This window comes from Balaenoptera acutorostrata, chromosome 2 (assembly GCF_949987535.1).
Source record: "Balaenoptera acutorostrata chromosome 2, mBalAcu1.1, whole genome shotgun sequence".
Classification (NCBI taxonomy): Eukaryota; Metazoa; Chordata; class Mammalia; order Artiodactyla; family Balaenopteridae; genus Balaenoptera; species Balaenoptera acutorostrata.
Window position 1 is genome coordinate 81594247 of NC_080065.1, and position 16775 is coordinate 81611021.

Here is a 16775-nt window from a genome sequence, read left to right on the forward strand (position 1 = left end):
TACAAGTCCTAGTAGGAATGTAAAACAGAGCCCCCTCTCAAGCCCTCCTCTCCTCCTCTAACCATATACCAGACTAAAACATCTGAAGGTTTCCTGGTACCAAGAGGATTTTGAAATTTTAACAAGATGCTACAGGCTATTTGGAAAACCAGGGTGCTCCTGCAACTCTGACTGGGACCAGAAACCTGAACAAGACTAGTTTTGCAACTAGGGACAATGAGGGTAATTTATGATTTCAGAGTGTTTGGGCAAAAAAAAAAAAAAAAAAAAAAAAAAATCCATCTCTAAAACAGACCAAAGTCCACCATTAAAGTATCAATTCTGAAATTCTGGGGATAGTGATTGTCTTTTCCCATCACTTCCCTGACCTCAGGAGGGTCAATAAGTTGAGAGAAACTTTAATGTGAATTTGTTTACTTCATGACTTTATTCCATTGTGGAAGCTCCTGGGAGCAGCATGAAGGCTATTGGTGCTTTGGAGGAGCCACTGACCAGATATGCTGACATAGAGGGGAAAAAAAGGAAGGGTTAGCTCTGAGCAACTCTGTCAGCCAGCTCCCTTTGAACACTACTGTACTAGACATCAATTAATTTAGCCCAGCATGAAATATAAAAATCCTAAATTGACTGGGTCATTTAAAATAAGCCTGTTTCAATCCCTGGTCTGGGAAGATCCCACATGCCACAGAGCAACTAAGCCCGTGCACCATGACTACTGAGCCTGCGCTCTAGAGCCCGTGAGCCGCCACAACTGCTGAGTCCACATGCCTAGAGCCTGTGCTCTGCAACAAGAGAAACCACCGCAATGAGGAGCCTGCACCCCGCAATGAAGAGTAGCCCCCGCTCGCTGCAACTTGAGAAAGCCCCCGCGCAGCAACAAAGATCCAATGCAGCCAAAAATAAATACATTAATTAATTAATTTTTAAAAATTGCCATCTCTCAAACCACTAAAAAAAGTTAAAAAAATCTAAATATTGATACTTGATTTATTTAATACTTGTATTATGAATTAAAGAAAAAATAATTCCTAAGAAAAAAATAATAAAATAAAATAAGCCTTTTTCACTTATCTTTTTTTTCTAAAATACCAAAGATGATTTCCTGTTCTCCTTCCACTAAATGATGTTCCTCCTTTATGTTAATACTGGATAGGAGTCCTAAGTCAGAACAATGTAATTATCTTTAATTCACGGTCTTCCCTAATGTAGCAGACACCCACTTCTTTTTGGTCTTCTAGCATTTCCCCCTTTTGGGAAGTGGCCCTCGCTCACTTCTTGTGATTCTCTATCATGAGGCTTGTCCTCCCAGAGAGCATTTCAAGAATTGATGCAGATTCTGGGGGGAAAGAATTATATTCTTTCTTTAAGTTCCACATGAGCCATGTGGATCTTGCTACCAGGCAGTGTTCTATTGAGAATGAAGCTAAATAGAGGTGAGCAGCACTAGGAGATGGATACAGAGTAATTGGTGTCCTGATGGCATACTATTTGAGTTTCTGGATCTTGCAATGCCTGAAGCTGAACATCTCTTGGGTAAAAATATTTTAATATCTCCATTTTACTTAATCTTTGTGTTAGGATTCTCTCACTTGCAACTGAAGCTCTCCTGACCAACACACCCATTCTCTGAGAAATGCATGCATATTGAACACATAGAAGGCACCTTATGCCTGTGGATTAGCCTTCTTTCCTTTTGTGGAAGGGAAAATTCATTTGCCATCATCGGGGAACTATGCTACCAGAAGTCACCACCACCTGTATTTCCATTTACACAAGATGGAAGACAGCGCCCAAGATAGCAAAGTCTCCAGGTAGAGCCTACAGAATCAACCTGTTGGCAAACATCTCCAGCATTGTACCTCTGTCCTAAAAATGATGCAATATGACGCTACCTATTATTTATCTCTCTTTATATATAGTGTTTATCTCTCTTTACATAGTACTATTTTCTTAAAAGGTGCAGGATCATGGTACAAATAGGGGTTGATATCTTTGCCTCCTCTTATCCTCACTTCTCACCTCCACACCTTGAGAAAAAAAGACTTTATCAAAGTGGTTCTATATCATTCTTCCTACACCTGCAGTTTTCTTTCCTTAAATCAGGCTCTGAGATAAAAGAACACTCTATTATCTTAGAACAATGGTTATAACTGGCATTTAAACAAATTGATTTTTAAAAAATTATTCCAGAAGATAATTTAAAGACTACTATCGTACTAGTTAAAATATCCTTGCCACACATGTTATAAAATAGAAGAATAATCTGTAATTGGTGTTGAAATACTGACCACAAATTCATGCCAGATTAGTAGTAAGAGTTACCTGCACTTTTAAGATTTTGTTATTTAGTGATTCCTCATTTGATTTGCAGAGGAGAATTCAAATGCAGCTTTTATTAACCTCATTTACATAGTAATAAAGAACAGCAGCAACACAGATAGTTTGGAGAGATAATGCCCTTGGAATTGGGAGATAATAGGTCTCTAACTGCTATAAAGGCCAAGACAAAATGGGGCCATTCATTTTGTAAACCTAAGGGATTTATTTCTGACAATATGCTAGAAGGGTAACTCTACTTTTTATTATACCTTTTGATAAATGATGGGGATGCTAGCTTTTTGGTTGATAGTCAAGAGTACCCTGAGAGATAGCTGCTTATTGTGTAATTTTCAAATAGCAGATTCTGAACTGGCTTAGAAAATTGTCTCTGCTTCTGCTCTTATCAGATGATTCTATTCTTGTCATGCTTTTTTTCTCAGTGAAAGGAGGTCTACCTTAGTTGCTAAATGAAAAGCCTTGATCATTATCATCATCATAGCACACATTTAACTTTTTCTGTATACAAGGCACTATCCAAGCCAATTACATATATAAACTTATTTAATCCCCCTAAGAACCCAGTAAAGTAGGTACTATTATTACCTCTTTAGTAGATGATAAAACTAGTCACAAAGAAGTTAAATAATTTGCTCAAGATCACTCAAATATTAAGTGGAAGATCTAAGATTTGATCTAAATCTACCTGCAAAGTCTGTGCTCTCTTGTTTGGCCATGCTACACTAACTCTGCTATGTGCAAGGTCCATGGTCTGCTATGCTCTGGAAGCTCAGAGTTTTCAGACACAAAATACATACAATTATATGTGTTGCTTCCTTGGGGCCTTTGGAACTCTGTGAATTGGGAGAAATGTGGCTGTTATCAGTACCATAAGTTGAGAGTCCCTTTTTTTGGGGGGAGGGAAGAGGGACATCTGAATTCCCCTTCTCATGAGTACAAAACTCTAGAGAATGTCATTTCACCAGGTATTCACCTATCATGCATCTACCACACAAGTTATCACTCTCTTTGGATCCTGGGCCGGACACTGCCTAAGAAGGAGGCTGACATCTTCAGCTAGCAGTCTCCTCAGCTGTGCCCGTGTGGTCGGGAGCAGATTTCCCTCTTAGTCTTGATCAAGGGGATGGAATGAGAGTTGTCATTTTTACTTCATTCTAGGAAGAGTGTCCTTTTCTTCCAAGCACTTATTGCCCATTTCCTTAGGAAGCTTCTTTTAGGAGGGTAGGGAACAGATACCTTGTCACCATTTTAGGAGATGAAATAAAAAATAGAGGCAGAGTGAGATGAGTGATTTCCTCAAGGTCATCCTCCCTCCTGGTAATTGGCAAAGCCATCACTACCAGGCAGGCTAACATTACAAGGTCATGCTCTAAAAGAACAGGTGTTCCTCCTGGTCCTGCACTGCCCTCACTCAGAAATATGGCTGAACATTTGTCTGGGGTGTCCTGCTCTAAGTTCCTGAGACATCCCACTTTCCTCCAAGGGTGCCCTCTCATGGTTCCTTTTGTATTGTTACTGGAATGTTCTAACCTCAAGGGCTGTTTGCTGTTAACCCCTTTAAGAGATAAACCCTAAAAGAAGTAAATGGTACTGAAAGAACCCTCCTCAAGCCTCCCCTTCCCCTCAAGGAAGAAATATACACTTGGAAGTTGAGGCCAAATCCTTGAGCCCCAGCCTCCCTTCCTGGGGTTTGTTGGCCTTCTGGAGGACAATCCAAAGTAACAACTTTAGGTCAACATTACTGCACCAGCCACATGGGAATTCTGAGAAAATAAGGGAGAAGGGGAGAGGGAAACTGAGAGTGAGAGAGAGAGAGAACTCTATTGACCCTAATTGGTTAATAATCTGAGAGAGGAAGAAAGAAAAGGGAAGCACTTTACGTGGCATCCACAAAGAGCTTTTCACCACTTGCTCTTTCCATCCCCACTTGTAGCAGCACTCATTTTGCCTTGGCTTTCATCTGCTTTGGTGCAAGTTTCTTTTGGGTGGAGCAAATGAAGAAGAAAGTGTGAATGTCTCCTTGAAGTCTGTGAGAGACATCATTATGCACAAAGATGAGTTTTCATATGGGCATGGACACTTGAGGCTGTGTGCCTAGAGGGTGAAGTTCCTTTGGAGCTAAGAAAAAAAAGGTTAAAATGTCTCTTGCCTTTGGGTCTTTATTTGGCCTCTTGCTTTGGTGGGTCTGGCTGTTGGTCTCACTTATCACCTTGTGGCTGCTATGGAGAGTTAATTTAGGAATCAGAAGATGTCCTTTTTCTCTTCCCGTTAGCTTTAGAATACCCAGCAGAAACTCTGGAACAGGCTACTAATTAGCCCAATGCCCTGGAGACTGTGTTGGATTTGAGGGCCAAGCCCATGGTATATTTCTCGTCTGGTGTCTTGCCATATTCTTCTGAGGGAACTAGTGAGCATGGTTGTGGCCAACATAGGAAGTCGTGGGGATTTGTTACCTTGGTCATCTATATTTCTCTTCATGACTAACACCAAGCATGTTGCTAGTAATAAACGATTCATAGAGGAATTGGGGGCAGGGGGATGGACTCAGATTTTTATTCTTTATGTCTCAAACAATTTTTTCTAAAGCCATAACTATTCAGTAACATTTGAGGGGAACATTTCATAATGTAAGAAGAAAGTTTAATTGAAATATGGTTCTATAAGCCCAAAGGAATATATAAAAATAGAACCTTTTGTTTCTGTTTTAAAAGCAACAAAATATTGTGGTATGGATGGTGTACATGAACATTTTCTGAGAGCTAAAATGTGGATCATATTTATAGTGTAATTTTCTCAAATAAGATAAAAGCATTTTAAAGCACTTACCCCCACCCCCAAACCCACATTTACTCACTTGTTCTCATTTGTGGGATCATATCGGGGAAATGGATCGTGGTCATTATCGTTAAAATCATAGCTAGCCTCTGGATCCTAAAGAGAAAACAAAAATAACACTGTAGCATCATAAAAAAAGCAGTACTTTCCGAGTCTTCTATCCCTATTCTTTTCTCATCCTGGCTGATAGCTCGAAAGTCTGCATTTTAGAGTTTCTGGCCCAGTTGCTGATCATTTATCATACCCATAAACCAGGCAGAGGTGACGTACACAGAAAAGTGAGCCATCATCCAATTCTCAGTGAATGTTTCCAAAGCTATAGCTCATAGATTCTCATAGGATATTAGAACAGAAGGAGTCAACGTTTACTTAGTTCAACCACCTCATTTTCCAAATGAGAAAATTGAGGCCCAGAGAATTTGAATGGCTTAATTAAGTTAGAGCACTAGTTAGTGACACTTTGACGCTCATCTTTCTTAAGAATACCGGTGCAAAGAGCTGGCTGTGGGCTGGGGCTCAGGTCTACAGTGATCTCCTTCAGCCTCCTCAGTTAAAATAAACATGTAATTTAATTAAAGAGGCTGTGCTTGAAATTCAAGACAAGCTTCCAGGTTCCACCCCCTTTTGCAATCAGATTGCTACACTTAAACATCTTCCACGTAGGAATTGTATCACTACTACTGCTACTTCTCTATATTTTCCATATCTTTTAATAATTCCTAATCTTTTTCATCTCTTCTTTTCCTTCCTGTTTCCTTTGCTCTTTAGCTGGGGAATGTTGGTTGAGTAGAAAGGATGAGAGGAAGACAAGGGGTAATATTCAAGATGAAACACTGATTTAAAGACCTAAAATATTATGGAGAACTTCATAACCAATTAAGTAAATAACTTTCATTTACTTATTTCCCATTTTTAGTAAACTTTTCTCAGCTTGTCATTTTTGTATTGTGTAGTGCATGCTTTGATTTGCATGGAAGGAATCACATTCACATAACTTCACAATGTGAGAGATATTGACCCATAATGGATGTGAGCAGGAAGACTGTGAAAATGGTCTCAGACGTCAGGCTTGATTTGATTGCTTTCATGTCCCCAAATACCGTGTGGCATAGAGTTTGAATGGCTTTTAATAATTTAGGTGATGTTAAGTGCCTCCCCCTACCCCAACACACATGCTTTTGTACAATCCTTGGCTCCAGCAAATTCTTTCAATGCCCAGTGATACCAAAAAAAAAAAAAAAAAGTTTATGTGCACTGGTAGAAGGGTGAGGGAAGTGGCAAAACCGTGGCCCGTCATTACCAGGGCTGACATCAGAGTAGCCTCCTGCTTGAGGGAAGCAAAGCCCTAACTGTGTGTCAGTGTAGACAACTCCCTAAGTTGCAGCAATGGGAGGGCTTAGACTCACATAGTTGGCATAGATGTCTGTGTGATTCCACTCCAAGCCATCATCCAGTACAGTGATAACAACTCCTTTGCCTGTGATGCCTTTTTGCCAAACAGGTATCACATGGAGGTCCAGCTTGGGCAGGGCTGCAGTCATCCTAGTATCTTGCTGATAAAGAAAAACAAAGAAGCATTGGTAAAACCATGATTTGTTTGCTGCAAAATAAGAACTGAAGCTCCAGTCTGGAGACCCATCTTTCTTCTTCCTGGGGTCACTCTATTCTTTAGAAGCGGGCAATTAGGTGAAATAAAAAAAACAAAGTTAAGGGTAGGACCAAGTGAATCATCAGAGTGCTGCTCTTTTTCCAGTTGTTCCAATGGAAAGTCACTCAAAAGGATGACTCACCCTGTGCCCCTTGTCTTTGAGCTGCGTGGCTTTGAAGAAGTTCATCCCTAAGTTGCTTTCATTTATAATTGCATGCTCAAGCTTTTCATCTACCAAAGCTTTATTTGATGTCCCATGTTTCCATCTCCCCGCGAATCCTGAGCCTCCACTGCCCCACTGAATGTACTTTATATTGTCTGGTTCACAGCTATTCATGGATGTTTTTATAAATTTTCTAAAAGAAAAGGCAGAACCTGGAATGCCCAGGAGGCTGTGGTCTTACCAAGACTTGCAATCTAACTGCCTATTTCCAAGTATGAGTGATTTAGGGAGTAAGTATCTGTGAGAGAAGATTTGGGATTTTTTTTCAGATAATTTTTCTGTTAGTTACTGGATGTGGGACTGTAAGGAAGAAGAGCTGGACAGCAAGGGAACAGGGATATGAGCACATCCCCAAGCATTCAAGAGAGATGCACTAGAAGAATGCCAGCTTTTTAGTGAAGAGGTCAACAAGAAATTTATAAACAACAACAATCAAAAGTGTCAGTGAATGCACTGGCCCCTGGCTGATGCTCCCCAGAAAGAGGTGGGGCAAAACAAGAATTTCCTAGGCCAACATGAAGCTGAATCACAGGCGGCTGGAACTACACACAGATTGCTGGCCAACGCCAGAGAAGAAGGACTCTCTGTCAGTCAGAAGAACAATCATAGAGTGTGGTTGTTAAGAGTATGGCCTCTGGAGCCATGAATTATGGCCCCTCCACTATAATTACGTGATTTGGGCAAGTTATTCAACTTGCCAATGTCTCTGTCTCTTCATCTGCTAAATGGGTGTACTTACTATACCTACAACAAAATGTTGTGTGAGAACTAGATGAGTTAACTCATGTCAAACATTTAGAATAGTATTTGACACATAGCAAATGCACCAGTGTTAGCTAATGAGTCTCTTCTGCTGCAATGAGGAGGTATTGCCTAGGTTAAGAGAGTTTCAAGAGGAATTGATCTCCTTTCCCATCCATTATGCAACAAGGATGTCTAAGCCTTAGCTTATGGTTGTCATGAAAATTCATCTTTTATAATAAGTAAAATATTTTTATTTTTTTTAAATATTCTTTTATAATATTCTCAACAATAAACACTTCTATTAACATGTATTACTACGATAGAGGCTTAACATTAAAACAGAGGAGAGCACTCTGCAGGCAAGCAGGAACACTTACAGTTTCTCCACTCAGTGGCTACATTCCAACAAGGATTTGATAACTATCTTAAAGGTAGAACTGGTTCGCAAGTCTAGACATCTGCAGATAGATGCCTTTTGTCTTTCCTTGTGTTCCTTCCTTTAGCCTAGTTCAGAAATTCTCACCTGTAAGCATGTAAGAATTGCCTCTCAGGGCTATATATACTGAATCATGTTCACTCTACCCTTTGGGTGATTTAAAGGGTTCTCGAGAGTAACTTTGATCAAATATGTTTTTTGCCATGAGTACTGTTTTGGAACCCCTAACTTGCAAGACCTAATTCTTCTGTACTTATTCCAGATGAACTTAAGAAGACAAAAGGCAAAAACCCTTCCTCTCATAGTAGATAAAGATCTGTGTTTCAGACATCCTCACATAGTAAAACAGAAGATCCAGATCATGGAAGGTCCCATCAACCCTAATCGCTAGGTAACACAGCCCTCTGCTGAATTATCTATCATTAAAAAAATCTATTGTGCAGATATAACAAATAACCCAGGTCCTACACAGTCCTCCTGTAGGTACTTACCAAGTACCACTGCTGATTCCACATCGGATCATTGAAGAGATCTAGTGCTGAGTCTCTTAGAACTGAACGTTTACTTCTCTCTTTTTCATACTGTTGTTCAGCCCATAGCACCTACAAGGAGTTTTAGAGCAAAAAAATCAACAAATAGCCACCTCTGGTGTAATCATCTTCCCTCTAACTAGCTCTAGTACTCTCTCCATCAGAGTTCAGGCAGCTCCACAGTGTTTTCGTTTGACTATAGATCAAACTGGCAGCTCAGTGAGAAGAAGGGATTGCCCACTGTGGAGATGAACATTTCCTCTATTACAGTAAAATGTACCTTTAGGGGGAGGAGAAGCAGTCAGTGAAGTGATGATTCCCTCAAATTATTTACACTGTGATTACAGTGGAAGTAAAAGTTCAGCCTGCTTTCATCAGCAAATGGACCATATTACTCACTTTTATATTGAGGTTCCAGGGTTCTGTGGCAGAGAATTTGTCCATTTTCATGGAATGAGTCAACAAGCTAAGAGATCCCAGAGACTGCTGTTATGTTGCTCTTACAGCTTAATTTCTCTTTCTTTATATACAAAAATAGAAATTGCAAATGTGACAAAAGACAAGAAAGGCGCTACGTCTTTGCAGATTTGAAATTCTGCCCCCTCTATTCTTCAACCTTCTGCTTAAGCGTATTTAATATGAGAAACAGATCCAGGGTGATGAATGAGCACTACTGACCATGCACACTTACCATTGATTTAGTTTCATGTATTATGCAAAGACACCTGACAGTACAAAAATTACCTTCCCCACACTTATAGCATAATCCTATTATACTTGAGGCCCTGAGAGGGTGAGGGGCTGCCTTGTGGTTATATTCATTATGAGATAATACCATGCTCTAATTTTGCTGAGCAACATGACTCTTCCCTACCCAAAACATATCCTCTCTTCTGTACACATGGTGATAGTCCGTGGTGTGATAGGATATTGTTAATGTGAGAATACTAATGAGTCAGATCCAAAAATAAAAACCGAAAAATAATTTGCAACTAAAGGATAAAACCGTCCACTAAGACTGTCCTGAATTTCCAATTAGAAAATATACTGCAAACCTATTATAAACATTGGGAGGGACTTGAGAGTTGGAAATCAGTCACTATAATTTATTTTTAAAGTGCCTGTATTTTCAAGCTTAAGTGTTTTGGCTTAAAATACCTCAGTACTTGGAATATACTGCCTGTCTTCCGAGTTGGTCTTTGGGAACTGGCTGCTAGGGAACAAGTACTAATCTTTGAGGGAGAGAGTCACTTACAGTTGGAGATTTCATTAACAGACTTATAAAGATAGCTTATTGCTGCATTTCAGAGTGCTAATTTGAAAGAATCTCATCCCTATCCAAAAAAAGGAGCAATAAAATGAAAATCAAAAGCAATTTTTAAAAAATGGAATATAAGAGGAGGCACTCTGTCATCTGATCAGATAAACATCCAACTGTTGGAAACAGTGTTATGATTAATGTCATTAACTCCAAATGCCATATTAATCTCTGTAAGAGCAGACCAAGTGGAACAGAGCAAATTAATGGTGTCCTTCTATTATGTATATAATAAGTATCATGTACTTAATTGTAAATAATCCTTTTGATTTGAAAAAGGAATTAAAAATCATCTAGTCTAACCTCCTACTGCGAGCTTCAATGTGTTCTAGGGTTTTTCCTGAACTAAAGTTATTCTGGGGATAACTTTTCATAGGATTATATAGACTCCTTTTTTATGAAGTTATGCTGGAGAGTAAATTCTTAGCTCTTCTTCATTATGTTTTGAGATTTCTCTCCCAAATCAATTATTAAGGAAATATCTAAAGAATAGAACTGGACCATCTGTTCATTTTAGTGAGATACTTGAGTAATAGTAACAGGTCTGCTCCACTCTATCCAATTTCCTCCTATTAAGGTGAGAAGGAAGGTCAGTTTGACTTTCTTGTGCATTAATGTCAGGCATGCATTTAGGCAGACAAGGAAATCTCTTTCTTGTTTTGCCCAAGGACTAAGCCTAGCCAGAGTGCTAGAAGTTGCCCCACTTTCAAAGCCCACATACAATTAGCCATCTGCCTTGAGACAGCGAAGAGAAGATTTCACTGGACAAGAAACTTTTAAAGTAATGTTCAGGGCCTCTGATTAGGTCTCTCACTTCTAGCCATTAACTTGGGTAAAAGCCAGCAATGGTTGTTTGTGAGCTGTGGTGTTGCTGTCTGTGGTCCTGATAACAGCATTCTTGGTCTCGGTTTGGTTGCTTCTTTCATGTTTGAACACTGGTAACCCAGGCCCAGTCATTTCCTACTCTCATAATTTGTCTTCCTTTTCTTCTTCTTCTTTTTTAAATTTTATCAGTTGCATAAGAAATAAAATAGCAAATTATTTTACAGGGTTCACGAATTCCTGTACTTTCAACAGTTCTAGCACCTTTCTGTCACTTATACTTTTCCTTATGGGAAGTTGAAAGCATGTGTTTTATCTCTCACAAAGCTTCCAGAATTCTTTAGAATGTCCTAGACAAGAGAAATCATGTACACAGATATCAGGCCAGCCAGGATAAGTTTTCACCACTATAGCACATTCTTGAGAAAAGGCAACATTGTGTATGCAGATGCCAATACTTCAAATTTCTATTTCATATCAACATTCTATTGGTGTGTTTGCTGACCTTGAAAACAGACTTCAGAATCAAAAGGTACATTAGACGTACATGAAATTGGCTCCACACTTTACCTATATTCATTCTAGACATTTCCTGCTGTTGCCTAATCATTGAATATGTATACAAACCAGGATAAAAAGAGATCAAATGCTTTGGATCAGACTATACAATATTCATAGAAACATTTGCCTCACGAAGACATGGATTTAAAGCTCCCTCAAAAGCACTAGTTCCCTACATAACCAAACCAGACAGAATGACAGAATGTTTCTTCAGTTACACTGAAATGTTATTAAGAACAGGGTTTATGTATTATATTTCTTTGGCTTCATCACATCAGATATCAAGGTGCTTGGTACATAATAGGCATATAATAAAAGTCTGTTGATTGATTGTACTGTCAAACAGTTCATCAGTGCTGCCACTTGATTCTCAATATTCATTTTCATGCTCTTAGACTGGATTTGTGAGCTAGTGTTTATATATATAGTGTGTATATATATATATATATATATACTTTATATATATTTATACGTATAAAATTTAGTCAACCAATTCAATCCAATCCAGTTATTATTATGTGCAATTATAACTCTATGGAAATAATAACAAACACTACAGATTGTGTGAACACAATTAAAAAAATCACATTTGCTTTTGCTCTTGTTAGCAATCACAAAGAAGGCAGATAAGTCAGGTTACTGGTTTGAAGACAAATGCACAACACTTACACGATCATCATCAGATAATCTCTTAGTGATACGAAGGGCACTCCTTCGAGACCTCCGAGGATGGTTTTTATGTTTGAATAAGTAGTGATTTTCAAGTGAGCCAATCTATAAGAGAAAAAATTAAAATAAAAATCCTCTTTCCAAAATAAGTATCTATAGGTTAGGTTGAAACACAGCTAACTTGGAGACAGGCAGCTTTTGTTAAATCCATTTCTTGTATTGAAGTTCACTTTTTTCTTCATGAGGAAGACACTGATAGAAGCCTTCCCTCTCAGTGCGTTGAGTGAGATGAGCTTCATGATATTGTCACTTGGGCTCACAGCATACTTGGGAGCTGATGATGCTTCTGCTTCACATATTTCAGAGGAACTACATTTGCTTTTCTAGGTGATGTTATTGTGTAGATAGACATTTCTTAAAAAATATTCATTTTGTCAGATTTATTCTGTCAGAGAACAATAATTTGTGGAAGGCAGGCAAACCCTTTGGTACGATATATAGGCAGTGCCACATTCAGCTAGAATAATTTGTTGTTATTATGAAATATAGCCATTGAATCCATAGTGATAATTATTATACTACTAGTAGTGACCATCTGACTTTCCAATAGTTCAAGGCTTTGAGGAAGAAGCCAGCATGCCACATTTAGGACAGGTGTTCCACCTTAGAGGGTGTAAACTTCTCTGGGTGACTATCAATACATTTGGTCCATTTAGAACTAAGTTCATTATTCTTTTAAGCTAGTTTCCCTTTATTCAAAATCGTACTTAATTTGAACCTACCAAATTCTCTAGATGCCCTGTATGTTTTTAAACTGAGCCAAACAATTGACAATGGGTTATTTCAGAAGAACTACATTCTTTAAATTGGTGTTTCTTATCACCTAGAGAATTTTTTAATAGAGGTGCTTAGGCCCGGCTCCAAGCATGAACCTCAGGGGGTGAATCTGCTATAAGCTTTACATGGAGTTGGGGAGAGAGAATATTAGCCATAAGAAAAGATCACCAGTGCTTAGCTCTGTTTCTGCTATCAACTGGTTTTGCTTCTTGTCACCCCTGCCCCCAATCCTAGCTTTTGAGGCCTTAAGGAGCTCAAGATAGTGATGCTAAGTTAAGTGTAAACAAAGGAAGAAATAAGCAGAGCCAGGAAAGCACTATCAGTCTTTTACAAAGAATTATTATTTTAAAAATATTTATTAGTAATGCAATTTAACTGGGAATATGCATATGCAAATCACATGCAAGTATAGATAGGTTTTCCCACTATTTTCTAAAGCCTCTTGTGACTATGCCACCCCTTCCTCAAAGATCCTACCAAGAGTACTGATTTATTGTTATTTATTTATTAATTGAGACTTGTGATTTTGAAAGACAGTCTGCATAATGAACGGTCTGGGTTTGGATGTATGTCTGGGGCTAATAAGGTGAGAAAATTAAGAGGGAGGTTTTGTTTTTTTTTTTTATTGATTTATTTATTTTTGGCTGTGTTGGGTCTTCGTTTCTGTGCGAGGGCTTTCTCTAGTTGCGGCAAGCGGGGGCCACTCTTCATCGCGGTGCGCGGGCCTCTCACTATCGCGGCCTCTCTTGTTGCGGAGCACAGGCTCAGTAGTTGTGGCTCACGGGCCTAGTTGCTCCGTGGCATGTGGGATCTTCCCAGACCAGGGCTCGAACCCGTGTCCCCTGCATTGACAGGCAGATTCTCAACCACTGTGCCACCGGGGAAGCCCCAAGACGGAGTTATTTTTTGCTCTCTCCTCCAATCTCCTTTCACACAATTACCAATGCTATTTAGCTGCCCAAAAGATTAAGTTCCCAGTTTTTTTTTTTTCCTCATAGGACACACAAGATTTCCATGATGCCCACAGTACCCACCCGTACAGTTCCGCCCACTACTCACTCTCTTTTTAGATCCCAACAATGCCTTGCAGTTTCCAGACTTATAAGTAAGTCACTTTCTTTTTATCTCCCTGGTTTCCCACAAGCTGTTTTCTATGCCTGGAGTGCCTTCTCCAATGTCATCATGTTCTCCAGGGCAACCTTTGATTCTTCTTCCTAAACCTGTGCAAGTGTTTCCTCCTTGGGCTGTCTTCTTTCACCCCTCCCCAATTCCCTTCCATCCTCAATCCTTCAGTCAACAAGTATTGAGACTCCAGGAACAGCTTCTATTGCTATACCAATTGCTTGCAATTGCAGTCGTTTGTTTCTAAACCAGTCTCTAGACTCTTGATTCCTTGAAAGTTTATTTTCCTCCTATTATTCCTCAGCCCCTAACACGGAGCCTAGCACAGAACAAGGACTGGGTAAAAGCAAAAGTATGGGTCTGCTACTGGGACACGGAGAAGAGAATTCAATATGTGTATTGACTTTCCTGCTGGGGATTCCAGACAGTTTGGTCATGAAGTTGGAGAATGAAGCCTCTGGCAAGGAAAGGCACATCCCCCAGTGCATCTGGATCTATGGAATTGCCAACGCCCACACCCCATTACTCATCCATGACTTCAGCTGCATCTCTACCACCACCTCTAGAAAAAACGCGCCAAAATGTTTTACAACTCTTTCCTCCCTCCCACCCCCCGTTTCCATGCACAGCAACTTACAAGGCAAGGAATGAGGGCTTGATTCTGAGCCAAGGGAAAGGAAAGCTCAGATTAGAACTCACACCCTCTGCGGCGCACAGCTAAGGAGCCCCCTACATAATGCCTTAACGCCCCCCCCACCCCCCAGCTGTCTATTAACCAAGGCCTTGCTTGGACGGGCAACAGTTTTTTTCACAAGATGAAACCCCTGGAAAGCTAATACGCATTTGGCTGGGGAACAAGAAAGAAAAAAATCCTTTCCCCAGTCACTTCGGCAGCTTGACCCTTCAGGGGAACTGACCAAGCAAAGTTCTGAAGCTCGGACTTTGCAAGTTTCCATTGAGAATCCAGAGCTCCCGGTAGAGGCCCGGAGAGTTGGTCCCATGTCTTTCACCCACCTCATCTACCACTCCATAGCCCCCGAGCCCCCGGGTCGCGAGTCCCGGCCACTGACACTCTCCCAATGCCCTGGGCGTATCCTCGAAGGCTGCCGGCGAACATCTCCAAGCCTGCTTGACCCCTTGCATCAGGACTTGGATCTGATGCTGCCATATTGAAAAGAATGAAACAGCCAGCTCCTGACGCAGACCCGCTGAGTCCCAGGGGACAGAGCGCTCTGCCTCTCCTCTGGGCACTGGTTGGTAAGAGCCTGCGTGCATCTCAAGTTCCGTGAACAAGCGTGGGGGGATTTTTCTTCCATACCGCGCGGGAACGGATTTCAATTCCAGAGCGGACAACAACAAGACTAAGCTGTACCCAGCTGCAGCGGCTTGGTTCTGCCTGGCTGCGCCCAGCCCAAACAATAAATAAGGCAAGCCGTCTCCAAGCGCGCCGGGGCCGAGAGCTGGAGAAGCTCGTGCTCTTCGCCACTGCGCTCAGGAGAGTGCAGCCTGGAACTCCCGCACGGGAGATTACGCTCCAGTCCCGCCAGCCCCCTCGAGCCCTGGAAAGTTTTCTGAAAGTGCAAACTCTTACCTGACCCAGAAGGTCATAGCCCAGCTCCTCGGCTATCGCTGAGGCTGCCTCCGGTCCCCCGGGGATCTCCGCCGCCCATTCATTCACAAACTGCCTCTTCGCTTTTACATTATTCAATGCACACCAAGCGCAAAAGAGAGCGAAAGCAGTACACTGCAGAGTCCAGGCTCTTGGCTCCATGGCTCTCCCACTCGCTCGCACACGAGTGGGAAGGAGAGGGGGGATGAGAAGCAAGATAGAAAAGCCAGAAAGGATCGCCCCTTCCACCCTCCGGCTCTGGACCACTTCTCGCTGCCGGTTGTTCTGCGACAAGACAGAGAGACGCGCCGGAGAGGCTGGGTGGCGGCGAGCGCTCAGTGCAGCGCTTCGGTCTCCCGGTTTCCCGGTCTCCCGGCAGAGTGGAGCCCCAGCCCTTCCGAGTCGGAATGGAAATCAGTGTTTACACGTCAAATCTACGAAAGCCATCTCTTGACGTCAGATCTACCTGGACTAAGATCTGGATGGTATTCCCAGCGGGATGGAGAAGCGGCTAAAATAAGCAGCAGAGAAGAAAAGGAAGGAAACGTTTGCTCGTATCGGTTAAGTCTGCTCCCGTTCTGATTGTAAATTCTGTAGCCGTGAGAAACACCTTCACTTCTCAAAGAGAAGTGCCCCATTTGAATATAACTACCAGGAATCAAAGATCTGGAGTCCAGCACACTTTCCTTCCCTTCTGTCCGTTTTCTTTATCTTTACTTGATTATCTTGTGTAAGAGAAGGGAGGGAGGAGGATTCTTATAACGGCCCTGTGGATATCGGCGCCTGCTGTGAAGAACAGGGCTTTTCAGTCTTTCAAATCGGACAGAGGCTGGGAGGGCAGAGAGAAGAAGGGAAGCTTCTACTGCCCAGATTCTAACCTAAATTGCCTGGGAAAATGAGCACTTCTGGAAGACAATGCTAAAGCAATACTTTTAAAAACGTATTTTTAACCATTCAAACCACCTTAGTTAACAAGTTTACATCCTTCTTTCCTCTGTTTCTCAACCTCAGTAAAACAATATCTAAAATTCTATCCCAGATATTGCAGGACCCACTATCACCCACTTTACAGTCCTTATCAGAA

The 16775-nt window shown here is 41.0% G+C and overlaps 1 protein-coding gene across 3 annotated transcripts in view; it reads right to left on the reverse strand.

Annotated features, from left to right (window-relative positions):
- The window catches only part of PCSK1 (proprotein convertase subtilisin/kexin type 1), a 42829-nt gene extending 26425 nt beyond the window's left edge, over window positions 1-16404 (reverse strand). Inside the window, exons 1-5 of one of the 3 annotated variants that reach the window (XM_057541696.1) lie at window positions 15674-16404; window positions 12124-12228; window positions 8715-8825; window positions 6579-6725; window positions 5192-5268 (exon numbers count right to left, since the gene is read on the reverse strand). In XM_057541696.1, the coding sequence (XP_057397679.1) occupies window positions 5192-5268; window positions 6579-6725; window positions 8715-8825; window positions 12124-12228; window positions 15674-15853 (620 nt within the window). In that variant the 5' untranslated portion in view covers window positions 15854-16404. The remainder of the gene's footprint in view (window positions 1-5191; window positions 5269-6578; window positions 6726-8714; window positions 8826-12123; window positions 12229-15673) is intronic. The other 2 variants (XM_007197469.2, XM_057541695.1) reach the window with 2 other exon arrangements.
- Window positions 16405-16775: the final 371 nt, after the last annotated feature.